Source organism: Myripristis murdjan, chromosome 13, assembly GCF_902150065.1.
Source record: "Myripristis murdjan chromosome 13, fMyrMur1.1, whole genome shotgun sequence".
Lineage (NCBI taxonomy): Eukaryota > Metazoa > Chordata > Actinopteri > Holocentriformes > Holocentridae > Myripristis > Myripristis murdjan.
This window is the reverse complement of record NC_043992.1, coordinates 35157651-35180229: the sequence shown is the minus strand read 5'-3', so window position 1 is coordinate 35180229 and position 22579 is coordinate 35157651. Positions and strand designations below refer to the sequence as shown.

General features: G+C 42.0%; 1 protein-coding gene across 3 annotated transcripts in view; it reads right to left on the bottom strand.

Moving 5' to 3' along the window:
- Positions 1-2181: 2181 nt before the first annotated feature.
- The window catches only part of stard13b (StAR related lipid transfer domain containing 13b), a 69032-nt gene continuing 48634 nt past the window's right edge, over positions 2182-22579 (bottom strand). For all 3 annotated transcript variants that reach the window (XM_030067260.1, XM_030067262.1, XM_030067261.1), the window contains 13 exons: positions 14309-14380; positions 12310-12391; positions 10466-10529; positions 7796-9159; positions 7430-7600; positions 6940-7099; positions 6419-6617; positions 6028-6241; positions 5399-5513; positions 5075-5296; positions 4369-4586; positions 4058-4234; positions 2182-3101 (listed from right to left, as the gene is read on the bottom strand). In XM_030067260.1, coding sequence (XP_029923120.1) covers positions 2984-3101; positions 4058-4234; positions 4369-4586; positions 5075-5296; positions 5399-5513; positions 6028-6241; positions 6419-6617; positions 6940-7099; positions 7430-7600; positions 7796-9159; positions 10466-10529; positions 12310-12391; positions 14309-14380 — 3176 coding nt within the window. In that variant the 3' untranslated portion in view covers positions 2182-2983. The remainder of the gene's footprint in view (positions 3102-4057; positions 4235-4368; positions 4587-5074; positions 5297-5398; positions 5514-6027; positions 6242-6418; positions 6618-6939; positions 7100-7429; positions 7601-7795; positions 9160-10465; positions 10530-12309; positions 12392-14308; positions 14381-22579) is intronic.

Here is a 22579-nt window from a genome sequence, read left to right as displayed (position 1 = left end):
TGGCCTATAGTTTGGTTACAATATTGAACTGACTCACAGGTTGCAAATAGCCACAGGCTTTGAACAGCACTACTGGGAAGTCATAAAATGTCAGGATTGTTACTTTGCAATTAAAAAGACCTTACTTTACATCCGTTACTGTTGGCCAATTCAGTTCCTATTCACCCTTTCTGATGTGCAGTCAAGTAGATTTCGGGTGAATCATTCCTTTGACAGATGAAGAGGCAAAAACTAAAAATTAAAATATATTAACAACAAAAAAGTGTCTATATATGCACATTTCAAAATTAATTTATACTGTGGATTTACTTATATTTATTTGGGTGCAGAAAAGAGCCATGAGGTGTCAGTGGTTGTAAAGACTGACACTGACAGCTTGGCAACAATCCTGTCCATCGTCCTGGCTGACAGAAGCTGAGCTTGCATTTCATGACCTCATTAAGCTGATCTGTGTCAGCATGGCTTCAAGAGAGGTGAAAATGTCAGGCTCTATACAGCTTTTACCTATAATGTCTACTTTCATAGCACTCTACCACTTGAATTTTAGTTGCATTAATGCAACACACGGAGCAATTCACAATCTGATGATTAAGTGTCCTCAACTATCTAATAAAAGTACATGAAATACTGTTTTATTGTGTGATGCTGGTTGTATTAAGCTTACAGTCTCATTTGCTGTTCTCAATACCTCCTTAAAAGGCTGTATGTTCAGTGGTGCCTTCACCTCTAGGCTGAACTGAAATAAGGTACTTGCTTTATAGCTGCTTTGTCCTTTAGGAGTTTGTCTTGTGTATGTTTTCCCTTTGTTGTCCCAGTTGAGCACTATATCTAATAACGTCCTTGTAAGCGCCAGTGTGAAATCACCAGCAGGCCTTCTTCTATCACCCCTATCCTCTATCATTCTAACAGTGTTCCCCTCTGTTAAGCTTGCTGGTCCCCAGTCCAATGAAAACCCTGGCAGTGCTACTAATGGTGTTGAATAGAGGTCAGTGCAGGGGGTTTGACTTTGCCATTCAGATGCTAAGAGCCATATATGGGGCACTGAAGAGACACTTATACCAGAACAGCAGATCCAAACTCAATGGGCTGCATGCAAAGTATTCTTGGTGGTGTTGCTATTCATGTAACCTTTAGGTAAGGCCCGCCACTGCAGTGACTTATAAAAAAAAAAAAAAAAAAAAAAAAAAAAGTATGTTCCAATCATGGCTTTTATAAGAATTTCATCATGTCCAGAGAATGAAGGAGATCAAAGATGATCCTCTGTAAACATGATATGTTTGTTCAAGTTTCACAATGTTTTGGGCAAAGTAACCAAAACAGCCGAAACCTCTCTAAGCTTTGTCAGTCAGGTTCTGAATAGAGATAGTGACATTTCAACAAGCATATTGCCCAAAATGGATATAGGATTAGTAAAGCTTAATTTAGGACTGAAAAAATACTGTTATGGCAATCTTGCCATTGAGATGCAGACAGGTTACCCAGATTTTAGATATCATTAACTGACTGACTTTCACTCACCTCTGCTAGAAAGTTACTTATTTGTGAAAGAAAGTGTTGTCTTCCCAGGAGTATTGAGTGTGTGTGTGTGTGTGTGTGTGTGTGTGTGTGTGTGTGTGTGTGTGTGTGTGTGGACATGGAGAGGAAAGATGAATATGCTGATCAGAAAGGGCCATCTAGTGGACAAAAACAGTAATAACATTTTGTGTTACATTCTAACTTGGTGTCTTGTCAGCTGTAAAATGAATCAGTCTTCATTGTTAAGAGGAGAAGGTTTAGCAGTAACTTTTGTTTCTGAATCGTTGTGATATTTTCATCAAAACTGTTGAAATCTGAACTCAGTCACTGGGTGCAGTTATAAATGTATGTCCTTGACATGGCCTATAGAGGGCCCTGTCAGCCCAGGCAGAGCTTTGTTTTGTCTTAGCATGGTGTTTGGTTGGTGGGTATGAACGGTATGTATGATTGCGGTATGTAAACATGTTCTTGGAAGTTATGCTGGCAGTGAAACTCATTTTCACATTGCTTCATACTAATGAACTAGAAAAGGTATTCAAGCTCCCTCACGGGTCAATAGAATGACTGATGGACATTAGTCAACTGTTTCTTCCAAAGCTTCATGATGTAGCATCTAATGACTCAGGACATCAGAAGACAAGAATTAGTTTTGATAGTTTTATTAAAAAATGATGTCTCTGAACTCGACAGCACAATCCAGTACCCTAAAGCCGGTATGATCAAGTCAAACCTTAAGTCATTTTTTTCACAACCATTAAAGGTCAGAGTTGAATAAAATTACACCCTTTCCAAAACAGCAATACTGAAGCAAAGTAAAACCAGTTTACAATTTTGTACCATAATGTATTACAAGAAAGCTGACACATGGAAGAATCAATATATAGGAAATTAATGTCTGTACTATTAATCCTTTCACATTTGTACAACATATACATCTTATTTGCATGTACAATATATTCACACATATATACAGACACCTGCATGTACAGCACATTTAATATAGCTTTAAATTTGAATTGAATAAAATATACATGCTTCCCAGAAGCGTTTAAGAGCTTGAATGTCCTAGACATTGTAGATTATGGCAACAGTAATACAATAATATTATTAATGATAATAATAATTATAACATACAGGCATAGCAACATCAAAGTGAATACATTCCTAATGCTAAGGACATTGGCAGGATGATTAATTTCCCATTGGGTAATTATGCCCAGCACCTATAAGATGTCTGATGTCTGATGATCTTTTGTCATTGTGCAACAGTACAGAGGAGCTCAAAATCATTTTCAGAACATCTGTGCTCTGGCACCAAAAAAAAAAAACAAAAAAAAAAAAACAAAACAACAACAACAAAAAAACGTGCTTTAGTTCTGGGGCCTTGTCCATGATCTGTGTCTGCCTGCTATGGCTCAATTGGCTCAATCTTGATCACAAGGCTGGACAGACACGACTGGTGACAGTATCAAATTTTGGTCTCTGGACCCTCGGTGATGAGCGGCTGAAAGGAGTTGCGAATGCGGGCGGCTTCTGCAGCACAGAGGTGACCAAATGCTTTGTTGTACCAATCTGGAGCCCTTCCTCTGAAATAACAACAAAGCAGGACATTTAGCAAACACCAGAAAATATAACTGATAATTAGGGATGCACGATATTGGAGTTTTTAACATATATCCAATATGATGATATTTTCCAACTCTTTTGGCCGATACCAATGCTGCTACCAATATATGCACTTTTTTCCCCACCACAATGCAGAGAACATCAAGTCTCTCCTGCAGTGGAATTAACATTTTATTATGCCTGCTCTTATTGTGAAGGCCAACTGGAAGATGCAGACATAAAATAAAATGCTTTTCAAAATGTATACATTCCACTGGGCAAAACAAGAAAAGCACTTCAACTTAGGTTATGTAAAACATGCCATATTTACATATATATAACATTTTCTTTCAAACAGAAATGAATGATTCATCCTACTGAAACAGGCTTGGATGATTCTCTCCCTGAGAAAATCCTGATAACAACCACAACCAGCACAGATCTGACCTATTTCACATATTAGCATGTCAAGATATTGGCAGAAATCTTCATTTCAGGCCGATGCCAATATTCCATTTCTAAAGCCAATATTAGCTGATACTGATGTCATGCCAATATTATCGTGCATCCCTACCACTAATGAATACAAGTTAAAAAACATATTGGAGAGCATGCAAGCAAACATTTTTAAGAGAGAGGTTTTACTATTTTGCTTCAGAAAAGAACTGACTGTAGTATGAAAGCTAGAGAGACAAGCTTGTAACTAGAAGCCTCAGATCAACAACAGCCACCAGCAATTTTGAGCAAAGCATCCTGATGAAAACAAAAGCGTAATGGAGCAACAAACTGACTGACTGTGGAAGACTACAGTTAACTGTAGTAATGTAGAAGTGTGGGTGCTGTGTGAGTGTGTGTGTAGGATGTTGCTGAGATCAAGTGGTGAGTAAACCAACTCTCTCTAAATGAAGGGAGAAAAAATACCGATCTGTCCACTTACTTCAAGTCTATTCTGCAGATGTGAGTTAGTCTGGATTTTCCTGAGCCACAGGGCTCAAGCAGGTAGTTGGACTCCAAAACTATGGCTCGTACCCCTCCAATTGGAGGACAGTCCTCATGCTCTATGGACACCGAAACCAGCGAACATGCACCTTTTGGCAAGTCTGTCTTCCATGACCTTGAATACACAGACAAAGACATGAGTATCGTTGTACTCTAGACAGCAAAATGTATGGCGATTTCAGCAAACAAAAAGACAAGAGGATGACGTCTTGTGTATTTGAAATCTGGTTTACTATTGTTACCACTTACCTGAGTACCACAAAGTCCCTGCTGGGATGAGGCGGCATGCGATTGAGGACGTACTGAAACACCTCTGTGTGCTTGTCTAACGTTTCGCTCACTTTCCACTGCAGCAGGTCCACATCCCACAGGTGACGCTCTCGCAGCACACGGTTCAGTACCACTGATGGTGGAGCTTCCACCTCGACGGACACTCTCCACCGTCGCAACGGGTTCCCATCTCCCACCTGGACAAGGTACAAGGACACAAACAATTGTGTTGGCTTATTCATCTGAAAACCAGAGAATGTGACCAAAATCAAGAACTGCTGCTGCATTTTGTACTACTGATTGCTGAAGTTACCTTGTATTTTTTTTTTTCTTTTTTTTTTTTTGGTTGTTTATTTTTTGCAATATACAGTATATTGAATAATCAGATAGTTGAAAAGTATAATTAACAAACATCATTCTCAAATTAATCCCATATTTCCTGAACCACATTCCTAAGATATAGATAATATTGCCAGAAATAAAAATGCAGCAGTATAGATTGATAGCTAGATAGATAGATAGGTACACTAAAACAGGCATAAAGACATGTATCAAAATAAGACTTTGTGAAAGACAGTTACTTTGTTGGATTGAAAGTAGTTAATTTGACATTGCTTTGATCTACTAAGGTTACAAATTTGACATATAAAGCAAAATGGCCCACATCCAGCCAAAGAACACCAACCTTCTTGTAGTAGAGCTCTGTGTTATCTGAGCTGCTACACGATACCCAGTATTTTGACTTTTCCCGCGCCTCTTTGAGGAAGTTCTGTAGTCTCCCCTCCATATGGGTTTGGTAGGTTCCATCATCCTCCTCCAGCTGCTTGCACAGCTCCTCGATTGTCGGAGCGTGCAAGTCAGCCTCCACGTATGAATTACGTGACTGAGTAACCATCTCATGAGGGATCTAATGGATGTATGAAAACATAAGGTAAGACTCATGAAAAAAACATGCAGAAGGAAGTAAGTGGATATTCCTTTCAGTCATTTGAACAGAGCCGTCGCGTACCTCAAAGAGACGGTTGCACTCCATGATCATGTGAGCGAGGCCCTGCGTCGCTGCCAGATTTTCATTTAGATCCTTCTGGTCTGGTCTGCCAGTGGCGTACTTCTTCTGCATGGCCCTGGGGATTATGAAGGGAAAAAACTGTTTTAGGCCAGCAAAGTTCTCAGGTCAGCATCCCCACTGAATGCAGTACATAAAAGCTCCCCTCCCCTCCCATCTCCACATCCCACTCTGCAGGCAGCCCCTTTCATCTCTTAAGCAACAATTTCAACACGGTAAATTAGAAAGGTTTGTTTTGTTTCTGCACGGCATGATCTCATAAAACACGGAGCTTTAAAAGAGTGCCATGGAGATCCACATCCATTTAAAACTGGCCCAGAAACAGCGATCTACTGCACCCCTGAGGCCACAGCAAACTCTGTAACCTGTTTTATATCTATCTTTATTGAGGCACAGGTGAAGATAATCATTTGGAGCTTTTAATAGGAGGCCATGCATGTCTTGCTCATTACTTATTAAGAAACAAGGAGGAACAGGCAACGTGGCTGCCCTAAAAACACAGATACTGAGCTAATTACAATTGTACAAGCTGGAGGGAAGATCAGTGTATGTAGGACTACTTCTTAGCTTACCTTGGTGAGAGATTGTCTTTCTTGAGTATGTTAAGATGGAAGAGAGAGGGTGCCAGACAAACGGCAATGTTCATGGGAGTCATCTGGTTCTCCTCCACAGAGGAAGTGACATCACTCAGGAAACAGAGGAGCGTCTGCAGCACCTCTCGGTTCTCATCTGACATGAGCATGATGGCTGCTTGAACAGCTTGCAACCTTTGGTCCTTAGGCACATCTGCATGTATGGGAGAACAGATATTTCAGTAACAATAGAGATAGGTAAGAGAGAAAGCAAGAATGATGTAGACAAAAGTCATGAACGAAATCACATCTTCTCATCCCGTTTCTTAGTCTGCAATTTCACAAAGTGCTCCAAATGAAGTAAAACAGAATGAAATATATTTGTCCTCACACTGGTAGATGTGCAGGAAGGTCTCGCCAAGCTTGCTGGTGAGCAGGGGCTCTGGTAGATCCCTGAAGAACTGCTTCACCATATCAGCCACATCGTACGCAGACTGATCCTCATAGTTCACATTGTCTGGCGAACTCTCGTTCATCTGCCTAAGAGCTTGAATACGAGACTTGACCCCCGATTTCCGAAAGAGACCCACCTGGAAATAAGGAGAAGAGTTGATGATAACTTGCTGGAGGCAATATGCAGTTACATTGCACATTAGTAACATCAGCTGTTTTACTACACCCAGAAATTGTGTGTTTACAAAGGCTGTCAGTTTGTATATCAGAGCAATCGCTGTGTGATGAAATTTTTTGTTTCAGCACATTTTTTTGTTGCTGCTGCATGGGAAAATATTCATGTCATGCATCAAGCTGATAATCGAACACTTCCAGCTGACAAACATCAGCAGTTCAGTGTTTAGAAGCATGTTTTGGGGAAGGCCAATATGAGGACAGATTTTGTGAGAGAGGGCTAACCTGGTCCAGACACTGGCTCCTCAGGTACCGCAGGGCCTGCTGCAGACTGAGGGGCAGAGGTTGTCCAGAGCGCTGAACGTGCACTATGAGAGGTACGCCAAACACATTCTTATCCTTATAGTCTGGAACTTTCATTCTCTTCATAAACTTGGGCACAGACCTGTGAGGGACATCAAAATAATCACTTATAATAAATAGTAAATAAATGGCAGTGACAGAGGAAGCATAAGAAGCAGCAGAATGATAACACAGCACTTTGATAAAATACCTATCAGCTCTTCTGTAGGGAAAATTGGCTTCAAGGGTGCCTCAACCGATCAGAACTAGTAAAGAACTATGCAACAGTAATATTGACATAACAATATGTATTTCACAAGAAATAAAAACAATGGTTTGTAAGCAGTTAAATAAACATTCTGAAGATGTGAAAAGAGCTTTCTAATCATTAATGGCACCCAAAGTGGACCATAGACGTTTATGTGAGACTCACCAAGTCCAGCCATGCTTGTTGGACATGGAGTACTTCTCCATGATGGCGGTAAGACGCAGCAGAGAAAACTTTTGCAGCAAACTGAGCTGGCCTGCCGACTGGTTGGTGATCTGCAGGGAGGCTACTGAGTGGCTGAGGCGATTGGATATCTGGAAGCTGGGCCATCGTAATCTAATACAAGAAAAACAACACTATGAGGAGCAAAGATCTTTGTAAAATGTTAAAAACGTTTTTTGGTTTTTTTTTGCAGACTTGAACTAATGGTAAACCCTCATCTTTTTTTAAGAAAGACTGACATTTGTAAATTATTTTGAAACATTATTTGGAATTATTTTTTACACTTCAGTAAACATCTGTGAACCTTACCGATTGGGTCTTGTAAGTGAAGCCCCAACTCCAGAGTCCCTCCGTTCCCTGAGCCTTGTAGAGTCCGTCTCAGCAAGCGATACTCTGTCTCTGTCTCCATCGCTTGGGGTGGTCTGGCCTTCCGTCACAGAATTCCCTTCAAAGTCCAACGTGATTTGACTAGAGGACTGGAGACCTGCGGTATCTTCTCTCTCTCTGTTCCCCTGCCCCAGTCCGTCCCCTACAGGTAGCACATTTTTAGACCAGTGGTCCACTATCTGCTGTAAACCGTTGACATGCAGCAAGATATCATCCAGATGAGGGAACAGGTCCTCTTTCTCCAGGTCTATCAGGTCTCCAGTGCTGGCATACAGATGAGAGCCAGGAACATTATCGTACACGCTGATGCGGCTGCCTCTGGTGCAACACTGGGTGACAGGCCTGTTTTCCTTGGTGCATGAGATTAGAGGAGAGTCCATGTGCATGCTGCCTGTGTGCCAGCTGATTGAGGCCCCATTGGTTGGCGACAGGCTCTCTATGGATAGTGCTTTGGGGAAGGTTCCTGGCTTGTGGTCTTTGGGGATGTGAACAACCAGGTCCTCATAGGAGCAGAACTCATTCCTGCGGTTTTGTTCTGCTACTTTCTTCACCTGGGTACCCGAGAAGATGTCCATGTCCTCCAAATACATGCCACTGCGCTTATGGTCAGCCCGGTAATGCTTACGTTCCTTCAGGCTGGGTGTGCTGACAGCGCTACCACTGGAATGGCTGCTTCCCTCACTGCTGGACTGGGAGGGCAGGACTCTGCTGGACGGTGGTTCTGGGGCCCCGCCATCTCCATTTATAATCTCTACACAACGCAGGGTCTTCAGAGCCTGGGCTTCCTGCTGCAGCACTGGAGCACTGATAACCAACGACTTACGACCCCTTCCCAACGTTCCCCGGGAGCGCAGGGTCTCCATGCGCTTCAGGAAGTCTTTGGCACGCGTGCGGCCTAACCTGCCATGTTTAGCAGGCAGGGAGCCGTAGTGGCCAATGTCTTTGGGGATGTGAGGCAGGGTGAGGGAGGTTGAGTCTGGCATTGCTGCAGAATCGGAGCAGGTACGATTGGAGCAGTCGGAGTCCTCTGTGCTGAGGCCCCTGTGCCCGCTGCCTCCACTGCTCTCACTGTGCAAAGAGGAGACTTCTGGCTCACTCAGGTCCGTCAAAACACTCTCACTGCTGGTAGTGGTCCTCAGGGGCACGCCGTCCCTGGAGGGCTGACCCTCCCCGTTGTTTCCCAGTAGGCAGTCGATGTCCTGCAGCCGAGACCAGCGCCGGCTGCTCCACTCAAAGGTCCATTTGTCACTGATAGCAAACAGGTCTTCTTCATCGGAGTCTTCACTCTAGGGAAATACAAGTAAACATACAAGCACACAAATCAGTATATGTTCATACCATTATCATTTAACATAGTGTAAATAATTAAATGATTGTGTTTGTTTTGTACAGCACAGAATTTTTCGATTTTTTTCATCTCTTTAATAATTTATGTTGTTGACAGTGTAACTATGTAAGTCTATGACTGTATTCTGTATTGTGTATTATCAGTGTCAATTTTATGAATGTTTTTGCTCTCAGGTCTTAAATCTCAATTAGTCTACCTGATTTAATACAGAATAAATGAAAATGAAATGAAAAATAAAAGATATTTCCATCTCTACTGTTCTGTGCAGTGTGTTATCACAATGAATGAGATAGGTGGATAAAAAATAATCTATAAACTCCATGGTAACTTTGCAGACTAGATGATTTTGCTGAGTTCATTTCTTTTTGTGCTGTGAATAGATTCACAAGACCAGCTGGTTAAGGTGTATATTCCATCGCACACATCATCTGTGCCAGATAGGAAAAATAGGGTTTGCAGGAAATAGCCAGAGGATGTGCCTGCTCAGAATTAATAACATTATACAATCATCTAACCGTGTGATATAACGCCAGACAAATGACTCCCATAAATAGACTTTGCCATAAACACACTAAAACAGGAAAGGGGCTTAATATAAGCCAACAGGCAATGTTCCAAGGTGTGGAAAGATAAAAAGTAACCAAATTCAAAAGGCATGGATACAACAATAGTAGCCTATAAGCTCAAATATCACAGAATCTAGGTTAAAAGGATGAAGGTAGATTATGTTTGTGTCGTCGCAGGAAGCAGATGTATTACTTGAGGCAATTTTTGTAAGAAAATAGCATTTCTTTCAAAGGGACTGTCTTTTTCCTCCTGTTTATTACAAATTGCAAATGTCAGCTTTAATATCCGATCCAAGAAATCAAGCTATTTTGGGGTAGAAAACATATCAACACCTAAGAACATATTCAGTGTTATGTTTCAAAACGGTGTACACACAAGGTGTAAAGAATAGCACCTACTCCAATGTAATGACTGAGGGCAAACAAAAAAAAGATTAAAATTAAGCAAATGATGGTACTTTTAAAAGGTCACTGCCATCTTAAGTATATCATTGATAAAATAACATGTTTGCAGCCTTAATCACCAATATTTTAAAAGACCAAACTTTAGGGAATAATGTTTTTTTTTTTTTATAAACTTTAAATATTTTATATCATGTTTTGGAATACAACACTTCACATAATAATAATCATTCTTACAACCAAAGCACGACAGATATTAAAACAGCTTCGACTTACTTTCTTCTTGGGTAGGTTCACGTCAAGTTTCATAGATGCACATTTGTTCAGGGTGTTGAGGCGTCTGAAAGAGAAACGATCCCCAGATGAAAGATTTGTCTGAACTAACAAGAGTAGACACAAAATTCTCACAAGAAATACAACAGAAAAAGATCTGAAAGGGATCTTTTTCTTGCAGCATAAACTGCCTCTGTTCTTGTGGTTGTACAGTCAGCCCCGGAGGTAAACCTAGAGTTTGCCAGCGACCACAATAGCCCAAACCTAATGAACACTGGTAATTGTCAGATGCTCTGGACTCCTTCTCTCAGTATTAGATTTAAGTGATTGTGGCTTGAAGGGTGCTCTGTAGTAGTTCGGAGAGACATAATTCCTCATGGTTACCTAATAGACGGCAGGCTACACTTCTGTTTCAGTCAGGCAGCCTGGTCCATTGCAGTCTTTTTTTCTTGCTCTGCTCACACAGAGACAGCAAAACCTATGGATTCCCCCATTCTCTGATGCCATTTGGCCGAATAGTCGGCATGATGTACATATAAAATGTGTGTTCAGTTTTTCCTGGCATTGATAGCAATTACATAACATAAAAGCTTTGCCTGTGGAGAAGCAACAGGACCTCTTAAAAAACAATTTCTTATGAACAATATACATTAAGTCTTGGAGCGTGTGCCTAACAATTAGAGGTCTGCGGGTGTGCAGGCAAACTGGAATAAATAAAGTAAGGGCACTGAAAACAGCGCACATGAACCAACAATAGCACAGAGGAAAAGATGACGCCATAACAAAATAATCACACACCAGGATACTGTGCCTTGGCTGCAGACAAATGAAGACTCATTTGTGGTATGATAATCATAAGCCTTTATAGCTCCAGATATTGCCAACAGTTTTTCACATTTTTATATTCTTCCTTGACAGTAAATGGTCTCTGATGTAGAATAGCTCTTGCGCTAAGCTGCCCTGCAGTGCTGCAGCTGATAGGGGCTTAGCCAAACTTTCAAAGTTCCCATGGTTTTTACTGTAGCTGTAGGGCCCCATTGAAGAACTGGGGGCCCCTTACTCCACAGGCCCAAACACTTCTGAATATGGTTGCTACAATTGGAGGTTGATTAGCCAGGGCTCAAAGAAAGCAGTCATATGCGTGAAATATCTATATCAGTTCTATCAAGGCCATCCTCAGTGTGTCGGGTGTATTACGCTGCACACTAGGCTGTGGTGTGCTAAACCAACAAAGCCATCCTTATCGCGTTACCACGGAGACACACGGGAAGTCATGGACAAAATCACAAAGAGGTGGAACTGTTTCTCATTGTCTTCTACTCTAGTTTGGAATTTAGATGAGTCGCTTTAGGTGATTCATAGTATATTGAACTGCGCGCCCCTTACGCTCCTTCTGCTTTCCTCTCAGGATGGTCGCTATAGTTACTGCGGTAAATGAAGTGCTGTTTTCATCACAGTTTGAAAACGAACATGGCCTCTCTTGCCCTACAAGGAAGTGATGTGGAACCACGAGTTGTCCATTCAGTAGTCAACACGGGGACAAGTAAAAATAAGTCAGGGCTTCTGACGTCATGAGACTACGTGTTTCAACTTTGAAGTGTATGCAAGGGATCCTTGTTTATTCAAAATGATAATATAACTCATGTCATTTTAAGTGGTGTGCGCACATCTCACTTCCTTGAGACTAAAGAAATGAATTCTTTGTGGGACTGTCTCACTCGGTGACTAACAGCTGAGCCACAGTCATCTCAGTCTCTGTCAGACCAACTGTATTCAGACAACACATATTATCTCTAGTCTACTGTACATCAACATAATTTTATCACTGAAGCAGCCTGTCTGGATACCTGCAAAGAGGTTCCACAAGATCTTTGTCCAGGAAGTCATGATCCCTTTTCACAGGAGTGATGTCGATGGGAAACTGGGAATCTGAAGAAAGAAACCATAATTAGATTAGAAGAGACTCCAGCTGTTCAGTGTGCAAAGTCAATGAATAAGATAAATGGAAAAATAGATCACAAAACCATATTCTTTTCAGAAGTACACCAAACGGCAGGATAGCATCAAACTTGTCTCAGCTGTGATGTTAATGAGAAGAGACGGGATTTGCCCTAATAGCAGCGCTCAGACTTGTGCAGGCATTACGTCTTGCTCTGGGTATGGGCCTCGGCTTACATAACCTAAGAGACTAAATCCAGACCCTCTGAATGTAACATTCCACTGCATTCATGTGGTGTTGTTAACTTTTTATGAAAAGCATAGCACGATCATAGAAGTGAAAACTCAGATCCCAACAAGGCTCAGCAGACATTCAGCAGACAAGGGGCAGACATTCAGAAACAATTTTGTGAAATGTGATGATGTCTCGAGAAAACGTTTCATCATCAGCGTCTTGTGTAATACTTGTCCAACATCATGAAAAGTGCAACTCCCATTAATTTCTCTGCACTTCAACTGCAACAACAACTGCCTGGCAGTGGAAAGAGTACTACAAAATGCTACTCAAGCAGAAGTACTGTTACTTTGCTGATATTTTCCTTAAGTCGAAGTAAAAGCTGTAAAAAGTAGCTCATTTTAAATGTACTCAGGGTAAAAGTTACTAAGCCACGTTTTCAAAAACTATGTTAAGCGTGATATTTGACATGCAATTATCAAAGTTTCAAACAACATGCTTTTAAAGGTGCACTGTGCAAAATAGTTTAATATTAATTGAAGTGAGGACCCTGTAGCCTGAGCTGACAAATGTGGAACAAGCACATAATATGATGGTTGAGACTATATGGTTTTCACTGTCAGGCCAACTCGCTGATATTTTGCCCCTTTTTTCCACGCTTGTTTCTCACAGTTGAGTCTAAATGGTCCTTGAGTTCATCATCCATCTGCAGTTTTACATAATGTACCTTTTATTGGAAATCTGGAAATGACAAAAAGTAGAACCAACAAAGCAGAGCCAGATTCCTCTCCTCATCTTTGCTGACTGAGCTTTTATTGGGAAAGGATACACAATCTGTCATTGATCATTGGTACTCCATGATGGATATGATTTAAAATGTAGTGAAGTGCAATACTCAAGCAAATATATACTTATTACTGACTAAAAAATTACCCCAAATAGTACGAGTATACAAAAACCTACTCAGTTTACTTAACTTGAGTAAGTGTAATCAGTTACTCCCACCTCTGTAAGTGCCCATGCACACTGACACAGTTAATGTAGTAGATAGCCACAAGTATGTTTCTTTTACCGCCAGCTACAAACTGCGTCACTAAACGATTCATAGTACCAAGAACAGATCAAAAAAGCCTGGCCAGGAAGAAAGGTTTTGAAGTAGTGCTGCTAGTTTAAGCCATGATGAAAACCTGTTTTTTTCCCATGACCTCACTCTTTCACTATAGTGGACATGTTTATGTAGTAATTCTAGCTTAGAAAAGATTAGACTTAAAAGCAGCTGAGGTTCTGCTTGTTTTCTAGCATTTCTTGGGTGTTGACTGGAGCCTGAGCTCTGGGGCTCTCTGAGGACAGTTGTATAAATGAGCCTGACTATGCAGCCCATGAATACATGGTTTTGTGCAGGGTGTGGGGGACCATGGTGATCAACCAGACGACACTGTGTTCCATTATTCTTTCGTCATCTTAAAAAGCCCACATCCAAGCTATAATTAACTCGTGTTTCGTTTCACAAGACATTAAATGTTGAAATAAAAAATGCCATTTCTGGCTTATTACTTGGCCCTGTTTATTGCTGTGTTATTTCATTAATCTCTGTCTCATGACCACGATTTTTGCCCCAGAGTAATTTTTTTTGTAATGAATGTGTGTGGGAGTTTACTGAGTGCTTTTATTACCTTCAAAGAGCTGAGCATACTGGGGGAATCCTGCCGCCCGCAGCCAGTCACACGCTTCTTTCGCCTCAATTTCTGAAAGACAAGAGAGGGTATGTTCGTAACAATGAAGACAAAAAAGGAAGTCAAGTATATATTACCCAGTTAAATTTGAAAAAACCACTGAAGCTTCCTCCAAGGAGGAGGACAAAACTGTTTATTTGACAGCCTATAAACACAAGAGACTTCAGGGGAAGAAAAAGTGACTTTGAAGATAAAACCATCTGTTTGATTCCGCTGAGATAGTGCAGATGTGACAAAAACCCTACCTATCTCCCTAAAGGTCAGTCAGTCTGGTTGAATATACCCCCCACCCCCAGTTCTCACATGGATTGACACGATACCTTACATAACCATCTGTTAGTTTTTTATTTTGTGGGAAGAATAGGTATACAACAGGAAACCAAGCTTTACAAAACATTAAACAAACAAAAAGACTCCACTCTGCAAAACAGTGGACTCTGGAATACTGTATTATGAAAGTAAAAATAGTAATATATAAAAAAAAACACCCACATCTGTCTGTCTAGAGTGGGTCTCAAAAGGCTTTTTAAAGAGAAGTGGCAAATCTCAGGGGACGATTGACACTGAAAAAGAAACACAACTAAAGAGATACTGAATAAAACATCACATTCTGGGGTTCCTATTTATTTCATAAAGTTGACAAGCCTCTTCGAGGATCAAAGCCCCGCAAACTCCTTGATGTGTTCAGACTCGTGTCAATCCAAACCAGCTGTCACAGTGACTTTCTGCTAAAGGACTGACCCCAGCAGCCAGGATCACACACGGGTCCTGCTGACCTATGGAGCGAGCCGTCTCCAGGCTCCAGAGCCCCTGATGACAAGGACAGGAAGCAGACCATTGGCACTTCTCCATTAATGCTAATGGAGTTGGGTGCCATTCACTGCTTCAGCGAGACAGACTAATGCAATGCAGATGCTGCTTTACATGAACAAAGTCTAAAAATAAACTAAAGAAAAAAACATCAAAGACACAGGATAAGATGCCATATATTAATAATGTCCCCATTATCCAATCCCTTTATGTAAGCTTTGTATTTAGATACTTATTTTTCATTTTATAGCAACAGCAGAATCAAGTCACAATCACACTAAAAATACACCAGCAATTACTTTTTTCACTCCTTATCAAAAACCCCTTTATCTCGAATACCTTTGCAACTACAATTCTGGCAAATGATACAAAATAATATGATGCATTGACTTTTTTTTTTATCTAGCATGAAAATATTTTTTACCAATGGAGTGGTACAATCTGTCTCTCTAAACTGCACATCTGACAAATGACCTTTTGCCAATACTTACCCTAATACATCCACTGGTAATTTAGTTTGTTATATCCACAAAGTAAAGAATGGCTTTGGGTCACTGATGGAGCTTAAATATCACATCTTAGCCAGGCTGCACTAAAGCCGCATCCTCCACCCTTGATCACACGCTGGTGTATTCAGCAAAACGTTTGTCACAAATAACAAGAATCCTCCACTTCTAACAGGTCTCCCATCACACATTTTGGGTGTCAGTTCCACTCCCTGTCTGTGTCTGTCGCACTCCAACTGAATCTATCAGGAAACACTGAGTAATTGCAGCAATTGTAGCCTTGCAGTGAAAATACTGTCGTTGTCCCAATAGCCTTTTCAAGCTGTTGATCCAGGACTTACCTGTGCTGCTGCACGTCTGTGTCACAGAAAAATCAATGGAAAGTGACTTTGGTCTTCTAACAGACCAACAACTGAATAAATATTAGCAGTTCCCCCGTGTGTCCTTGGATGACAAAAAAAACTACTGTTTACCCCTTTAACCTGTGTGGTGATTAGCAGTTGAGTCAACATGTGTAGCCGCTGCGCTGTTCCCACCTGTATCACCAGGAGGTTAGGGCTCTGAGCTCAGCTAGGCTTCCCTCCCAGGTGGATAATATCAGGCCTGTATTATTCCACTGCAGCATATAGTGAGAGCACTGCCAGGTCCTCTCTGTCCCACAGCCGCAGGTTGGACCATTGGGAACAAGAAATATGAGCTGGGAATTCCTCTCTGTTTGGCATTCTGTAGTGTGATATGGAGACATTCTGTCCTCTCATCCTTTCTCTAAGCAAATCTCTTGTGGATAAAAAGCTGGGCGGGCATCATGCCAGAGAGTGAGAACTCGCGTTTGCTCTCTTGAACCCACAGCTTAAAAACTGTGTACAGTATAAAATTACAGTTTCACAAACGGATGAAACCCAGTATGGCTGTGACACAATGGCCCAGAATACCAAAAGCAGTGTACTACCAATGTACATATGGCAGAAGTGTCCCTCAAGGGCAGCTCCTTCCTTTACAATCCGGTTTATGCAACATTCACTATCAGGAACATTCGTTATGCAATTCCTTGCTCAGATATGAAATGTAACAATGTGCCTCGGGAAAAGATACGGCCCACTTGGATAGTCCTTGGGCTGCGCTGACACAGTCATTGCCAAAAACATGACAGCTTTAAAGGCCTTGTTCACATTCCAGCACTTTGCAAGGTATTTATAGGGCAGCAGTCAACAACTTTCATCGGTACAAACTTTCGAGGATTTTCTTAAATTTGTTGTGTTCAGAAGTGCATCTGTCTGACAGCACTGTTAATTGTAATCCCGTTCTTTCACACTCCTGCGGCACAAAGGGGAAGGTTATTCATTATCATTCAAAATGTGAATAAAAACAAGCCATAATTTATCTTTGCCCCCAACATAACGATAGGCCTTAATGCGCCTTCACTCCTTCAAAATCCCTAAAATTAAATAAATCGTAAAATTCATCCAATAACAAATTACTGTTTACTTACGGGTTATTTTCATCATACGGTCAAAGGGGTTCATATATCCGTCTAGAGTTAAGAGTGTCTCTCAACATGTCAGAGCATCTTCATTCCCACGCTGAGCCACATTCCTGCTCTCTCTGGACACAGCTTGTAGTTTGAGCTCAGATCCACAGCAGCTCTCTCTTTTTCTTTCTCCTTTCTCTTTCCATCTACCCCCCAACAACCATGTGCCTGCCCCACCACTAAATCTCTCCTTCAACCCACCCCTTTTTGTGGCAGGCTCCCCAGTGTTCAGAACCCCCCCCCTCCTCCTCCCCTCCAGCTCCTTGTGCCCAACCCTCCTACCCAACTCTGCCCACGACAACTCTTTTCTACCCCGCTCAGCACATTTTTGGCAGTGAAGATCTAAGCTGCAGCCAAACAGTGAGCATTGCCTCTATGCAGTGTGGGACTTTTATTGTATAATCCACAAGGAAACCCATAACAGATCATTTTCAACATCACAACTTACAATGTGAACAACGTGCACACTTTTAAATCCGTGTTTCCTGACAAATTCCCTTGTTTTCGGTCTAGATGCCGAGATTACGTGAACTCAGAATTTCCCAACACTTCCCTCCTTGTAAAAACAGAGTTTTTAAGGCAGCGTGGGAAATGTTTTATTTAAGCAGATAAAGGGAGGCATGGTCTTTTGCCGTGTCCAGATGTTGTTCCAGCAAAACGACGAAATGGAAAAAATGTAGAAAGCTGAAGTGGGGGAAAACCGTGACATAAACTGTCAGCAATCAGTGGCAGTGAATCATGCCGAGGCACTCAGCTCACAAGACTCGGAGCTCACATCACCAGAATGATCTGTTTGTCTGCTTCACCTCTGTCTCAGTGCCTTTGTCTGAGGCAAACGTCAAAGTCAATGAATGAAAGGAATTGTGTGTGATCCAACTACAGCGTTACTCAGCCACTTGGCACAACTTGGAAGAATAAATAAAGGCCAGTGGAATACGTTATTTCAAGAATACCTGAATAAATTGCCTTAAATAAAACAAATGGTAGCTCAACGGAATAACAATTAATATTAATAAATACCTACACTTTAAGAGCCAGGTAAAAATGCATCGAGGAACTTTTCTTCACACAAAGACAATGAAGAGAAACACAAGCTCACCAAGCGCTCACAAAAATCTGCGGTTTGATAAATGAGTAAATTCCATTAGTTTAAATGATTGGATATGATGACAGGCACTTTAAATTACTGAGCTTTGGCATGGCACTGTGATTGCATGATGACATCACATCCATCCACAATTTCCTATAGTGTAAGCACCATTCCAGATGTAGACCGCTTCAAATGTGCCTGCCTCTGCTCCTGACATCTCTGCCATTTCCTCTTGTAAAACATAAGTCTTCTGACCAAGTGGGGCCACGACAAGGTATAAAATCTGCGAGCAGAGACGGAATGACGCAGGCAATCCACTTTAGCCAGCTTTAACAAACCATTTAACAATAAATAGACTTAACACATATCAGTGCTTTATAGGAGCACTTTAAAACAAACTGCTTAACCCAGAATTTACAAGAACTGACTGCGTAGACCCTTACGAACCATCCCTGCCCCCACTCCACACGGAGACTGCTGAATGAATCAGCCAGACAAGCCAGCCGAATATATCAGTCAGAAAACAGTCCCCACCAGACTCCAGACCATTACTGTACACCGAGATTGTCTGTATCAAAAACACCTGGAGAAAGAGCAAGCGAGCCAGGAATGTGGAAAAAAAAAAAGGCTTCACTAGTGGGCTGGCTGAGGTGTTGTGAGTGACTACAGGCTGCGAGGCATGAAGGTGAGGCCTCCTTTCTTCCCCCTTCATGATACTAATTACAGACAGACACCCACTCACAGTGAGCAGTCGGCCTTACTGTAAAAGTAAGACAAACAGCCCGGGGAAACACGGTGCCCCCACTTCTAGACTGCCCAAACCACATCTGATGTCTCATGCCCAAAATAGCCCTACATTTCCTTCTCTCTAACAGTTCACAATTGTGTGAGGAGAGCCAACAGGAAGTGCAAAGTAACAATTAGATGATAGCCAAAAGATGAATGACCAAGAAGTCATGTGAGTGCAAACAAAAGAGGCAGCGGTTTATCTAAAGTTAAAGCTGTTAAGGTCCTCTTCAAAGTATAAGGGAATGCTGGCAACGCACAAGTTGGATTAATATTGTTGTTCCCCAAATCATTCACCCAATGTCGTGGGAATAAAGCCCTCCTATTTTCCAGAGTAGGTTTTAATTAACACAGCCCTACGTGTCCCTCAGTCTCTCAGTGGGCTGCATGCTCAGCACAATACGCCACAATCATCAGCCTAACAGGAGGTGCCACTCACCAAATTTGCGACACAAGTCTTCAGTTTCACTTCACAGCCTTCTTATCATCGGTAGATCACAACGGGCACAAAGCCGAGACAAAGGACAGCAGCCAAATGTGAGAGATTATCTTTCGGCGAAGGCGAGTAACACGGCGCTTTATGGATGTAACTTTATTCATGTTTTGGTGGTTGGCACATGAGCTAGCTGGCCTGGCAGGGCGAGTAATTAGAGGGAGTCTGCGTTGAATCGCACATGGACTTCCAGGCCTCTCATTTGATCCTGTGGAGCACACAGGGGACCTGTCGCTAGCCAGCACTCGACATGGGATGCAGGCTTCAAATTAGTCAGCTTTAGGCAACGTTGCTAAGACACCAAAGCAAAATTTCCTCAAATACAAATGAGCTAGCAAATCCCGAGCCTGCTTTTGCTCTGTGCTCCGCAGTGACCTGTGGAGAGTTCTCTTCAGCGGACCACAGGTCTCCTGTAACCAGCGGATATAAACCGTAGACCTTGTGGCCTCCCACAGGACTGCGACTTGAGTACAAATATGGTGCCAGGCCAGCAGCAGCCGGTGCCAAAGAGGCATTAGCATTCAAAACTGGCACAGGTCAGGGCTTCACAGACACCCACGCTTTGATTCACCGTGACAGTTCAGTGATGACTATGCAGGATTTTATCACAGATTTCAAATCGCAGCACATATGATCTTTATTTGTTTTTCCATTATTTCTCTCCATTGGTGTGTCACAATACCAGAGATTTGATATTGTACACCAGTACCAGAGGAATTCCACTGCAAAAAATAGAATTTCACTCAGCATACAAAAACTTTGTATAAACTTCAACAAGAAACTGTGCATGTTTCATGTATTTAAAAATACAGACCTCAAAGCTTAGAGTAAGAACATTAGAACAAGAATTAGAAGTGCAACATCAGCCTGTAGACTTCAGATTTATTCAGTCTAGAAGAACAGTATGAAACGTCCCGCTGTAACAATAAACGTGATGGTACGACTGTGTGATCTCATTTAGCATGTCAGCAACTTAAAGTGTTTCAGTATTTAAACAGACAGGCTAAGGCAACATTAACACACTGAGAGCACTGAGTTACAGCACAAGGTAAGCATCAGCTCTTGTGCCATCCCTACTCGGCCCTACCAACACACAGACTGCACAGGAGAGCTTTTCAATCCATACACCTACAGTATCTCTCTATGTATGAATACGACCTGGTTAAAGGAGTCTCGTATTTGTTTAAATGACCTCCACCTCCACTGGTGAAAGACTGGTTCCCCTTTAATTTCAAAGCAGACACACACACACAGCAAGAGCTTATTGATTCTGAGAGTAAATAACATGACTATGTGAGCTATGAGCTGCTATTGTTGACCGCTGCCAAAGCTCGCTGGGTCAAAAGTCATCTGGGCTGTGTTTTTCCTCTGGAGGTCCTGTATTGAATTTAAACAAGAGCAGCACAGCTGTGGTAACACTCTCCTTCACCTCTGAAGGACACCCAGAGAGAGGGGCCTTTCATCTTCCAGGGGTAACAACCCATCCTCCCTCTCTCTCTCTCTCTCTCTCTCTCTCTCTCTCTCTCTCTCTCTCTCTCTCTCTCTCTCTCTCTCTCTCTCTCTCTCTCTCTCTCTCTCTCTCTCTTTCTCAAGTCTGGCACTGCCCAGTCGCTGGTTTGCCAGCATGTATTGGTTACTAATGATATTACAATGCAAAATTATGGCACTAAAATAACCCAGACACTCATTCACAGACCCTCACCCGGTGCAGCTTGTAACCTCTTATTATTCATGTCTCTCCTACAGTGCTGCCTCTCTAAAAATTCAATAAAAGTCAAGAAGGACGATTGCTTGAAGGGGTTGTACTTCTCAAACCACAAGGGGTCAGCCTGATGTTGTAAACATCTTCTAAGTATAGAAAATCCCTTCGAGCTGTTTACAGTAGCAAACACAATAAGTCATCAAACACTAGACTGGAAGAGACGCAGTAAAAAAATTATCCGAGAATCGCCGCTTTCTTACTCTACCGCAAATGATGTTTAAGTGATGGATTTACAAATGAACCTGGACCCAAACTGTGAAATGAGAGCCCGGGGATTTGGTTGGATGCCACGGCCTGGAGGTAAATAACGGGCTGTGATGCATGGTTTGTGTGGCCTCTGAACAAGCCAAGTCTTCTGAGTTCAAACCATAAGCTCATCCAGCTCGCTATAATACCTCACATTCACTCAGTTTTGAGAAAGTGTTCTAACAACCGCATGACAACTCCCCAGGGTCCCTCAGCAAACAGCGCTAGCCCGGAGAAGGAGTGCGTGTACTCCGGCTTCACAGACAGGTGATCTCCTTACAGAATACTCCAGCACATGACTTCCACTCCAAAGAAGAGTGTCCTATACAACTAAAAGTGACATCTGACCCCAAAGCTCTAGGAAGGAGTAAAACACCTCAGCAATTTCCACAACCCCCAGTACCTCGGTTTTACTGCCAGCGACTCTAAACAGAGTACAAATCAATCAGCAGAGCTTTCTGTGCAATACATACAGCAGTAACCTCCGAGCCGTGATGCACGAGCTAAACACTTCCAGACGTTGGACTGCAGCCATGTTCCCACGCATGTTAAAGTGTTTTGACAACCATTTTGGAGGGCCTTTATGAAGCATTTGCTTTGCAGCGTTTGCAGATTTCCGTCTTCATTTCATCAAGGCAGGCCTCCATCAAACTCTGCACTTCTACCAGCAAATGTTGATCTTTGTAGTGTTATCAGTGTACCAGTTGTGCAGATGAAATTATTAGCTCTGTCCGCAGATAAATCAAGAACTCCATGCAGGACGAATGACCCAGGTTAGACATGATGATAACACAGATCAAGGACTTGCTATCTGTTTATGACAATATTCAAAAGTTTAACATCAAGCGCCTAGCCTTTTCATTTTGTGCTGCTTTTTTCTCTTTAGGTTTTAGGAAAGTTAGCCCCTCAAAGGTATTACTAGCATGACAAATCTGCTGAGCCATTGTATAAACAGTGAGATAGGCTGCTGCTGTAAGAGATGAGGAGAGC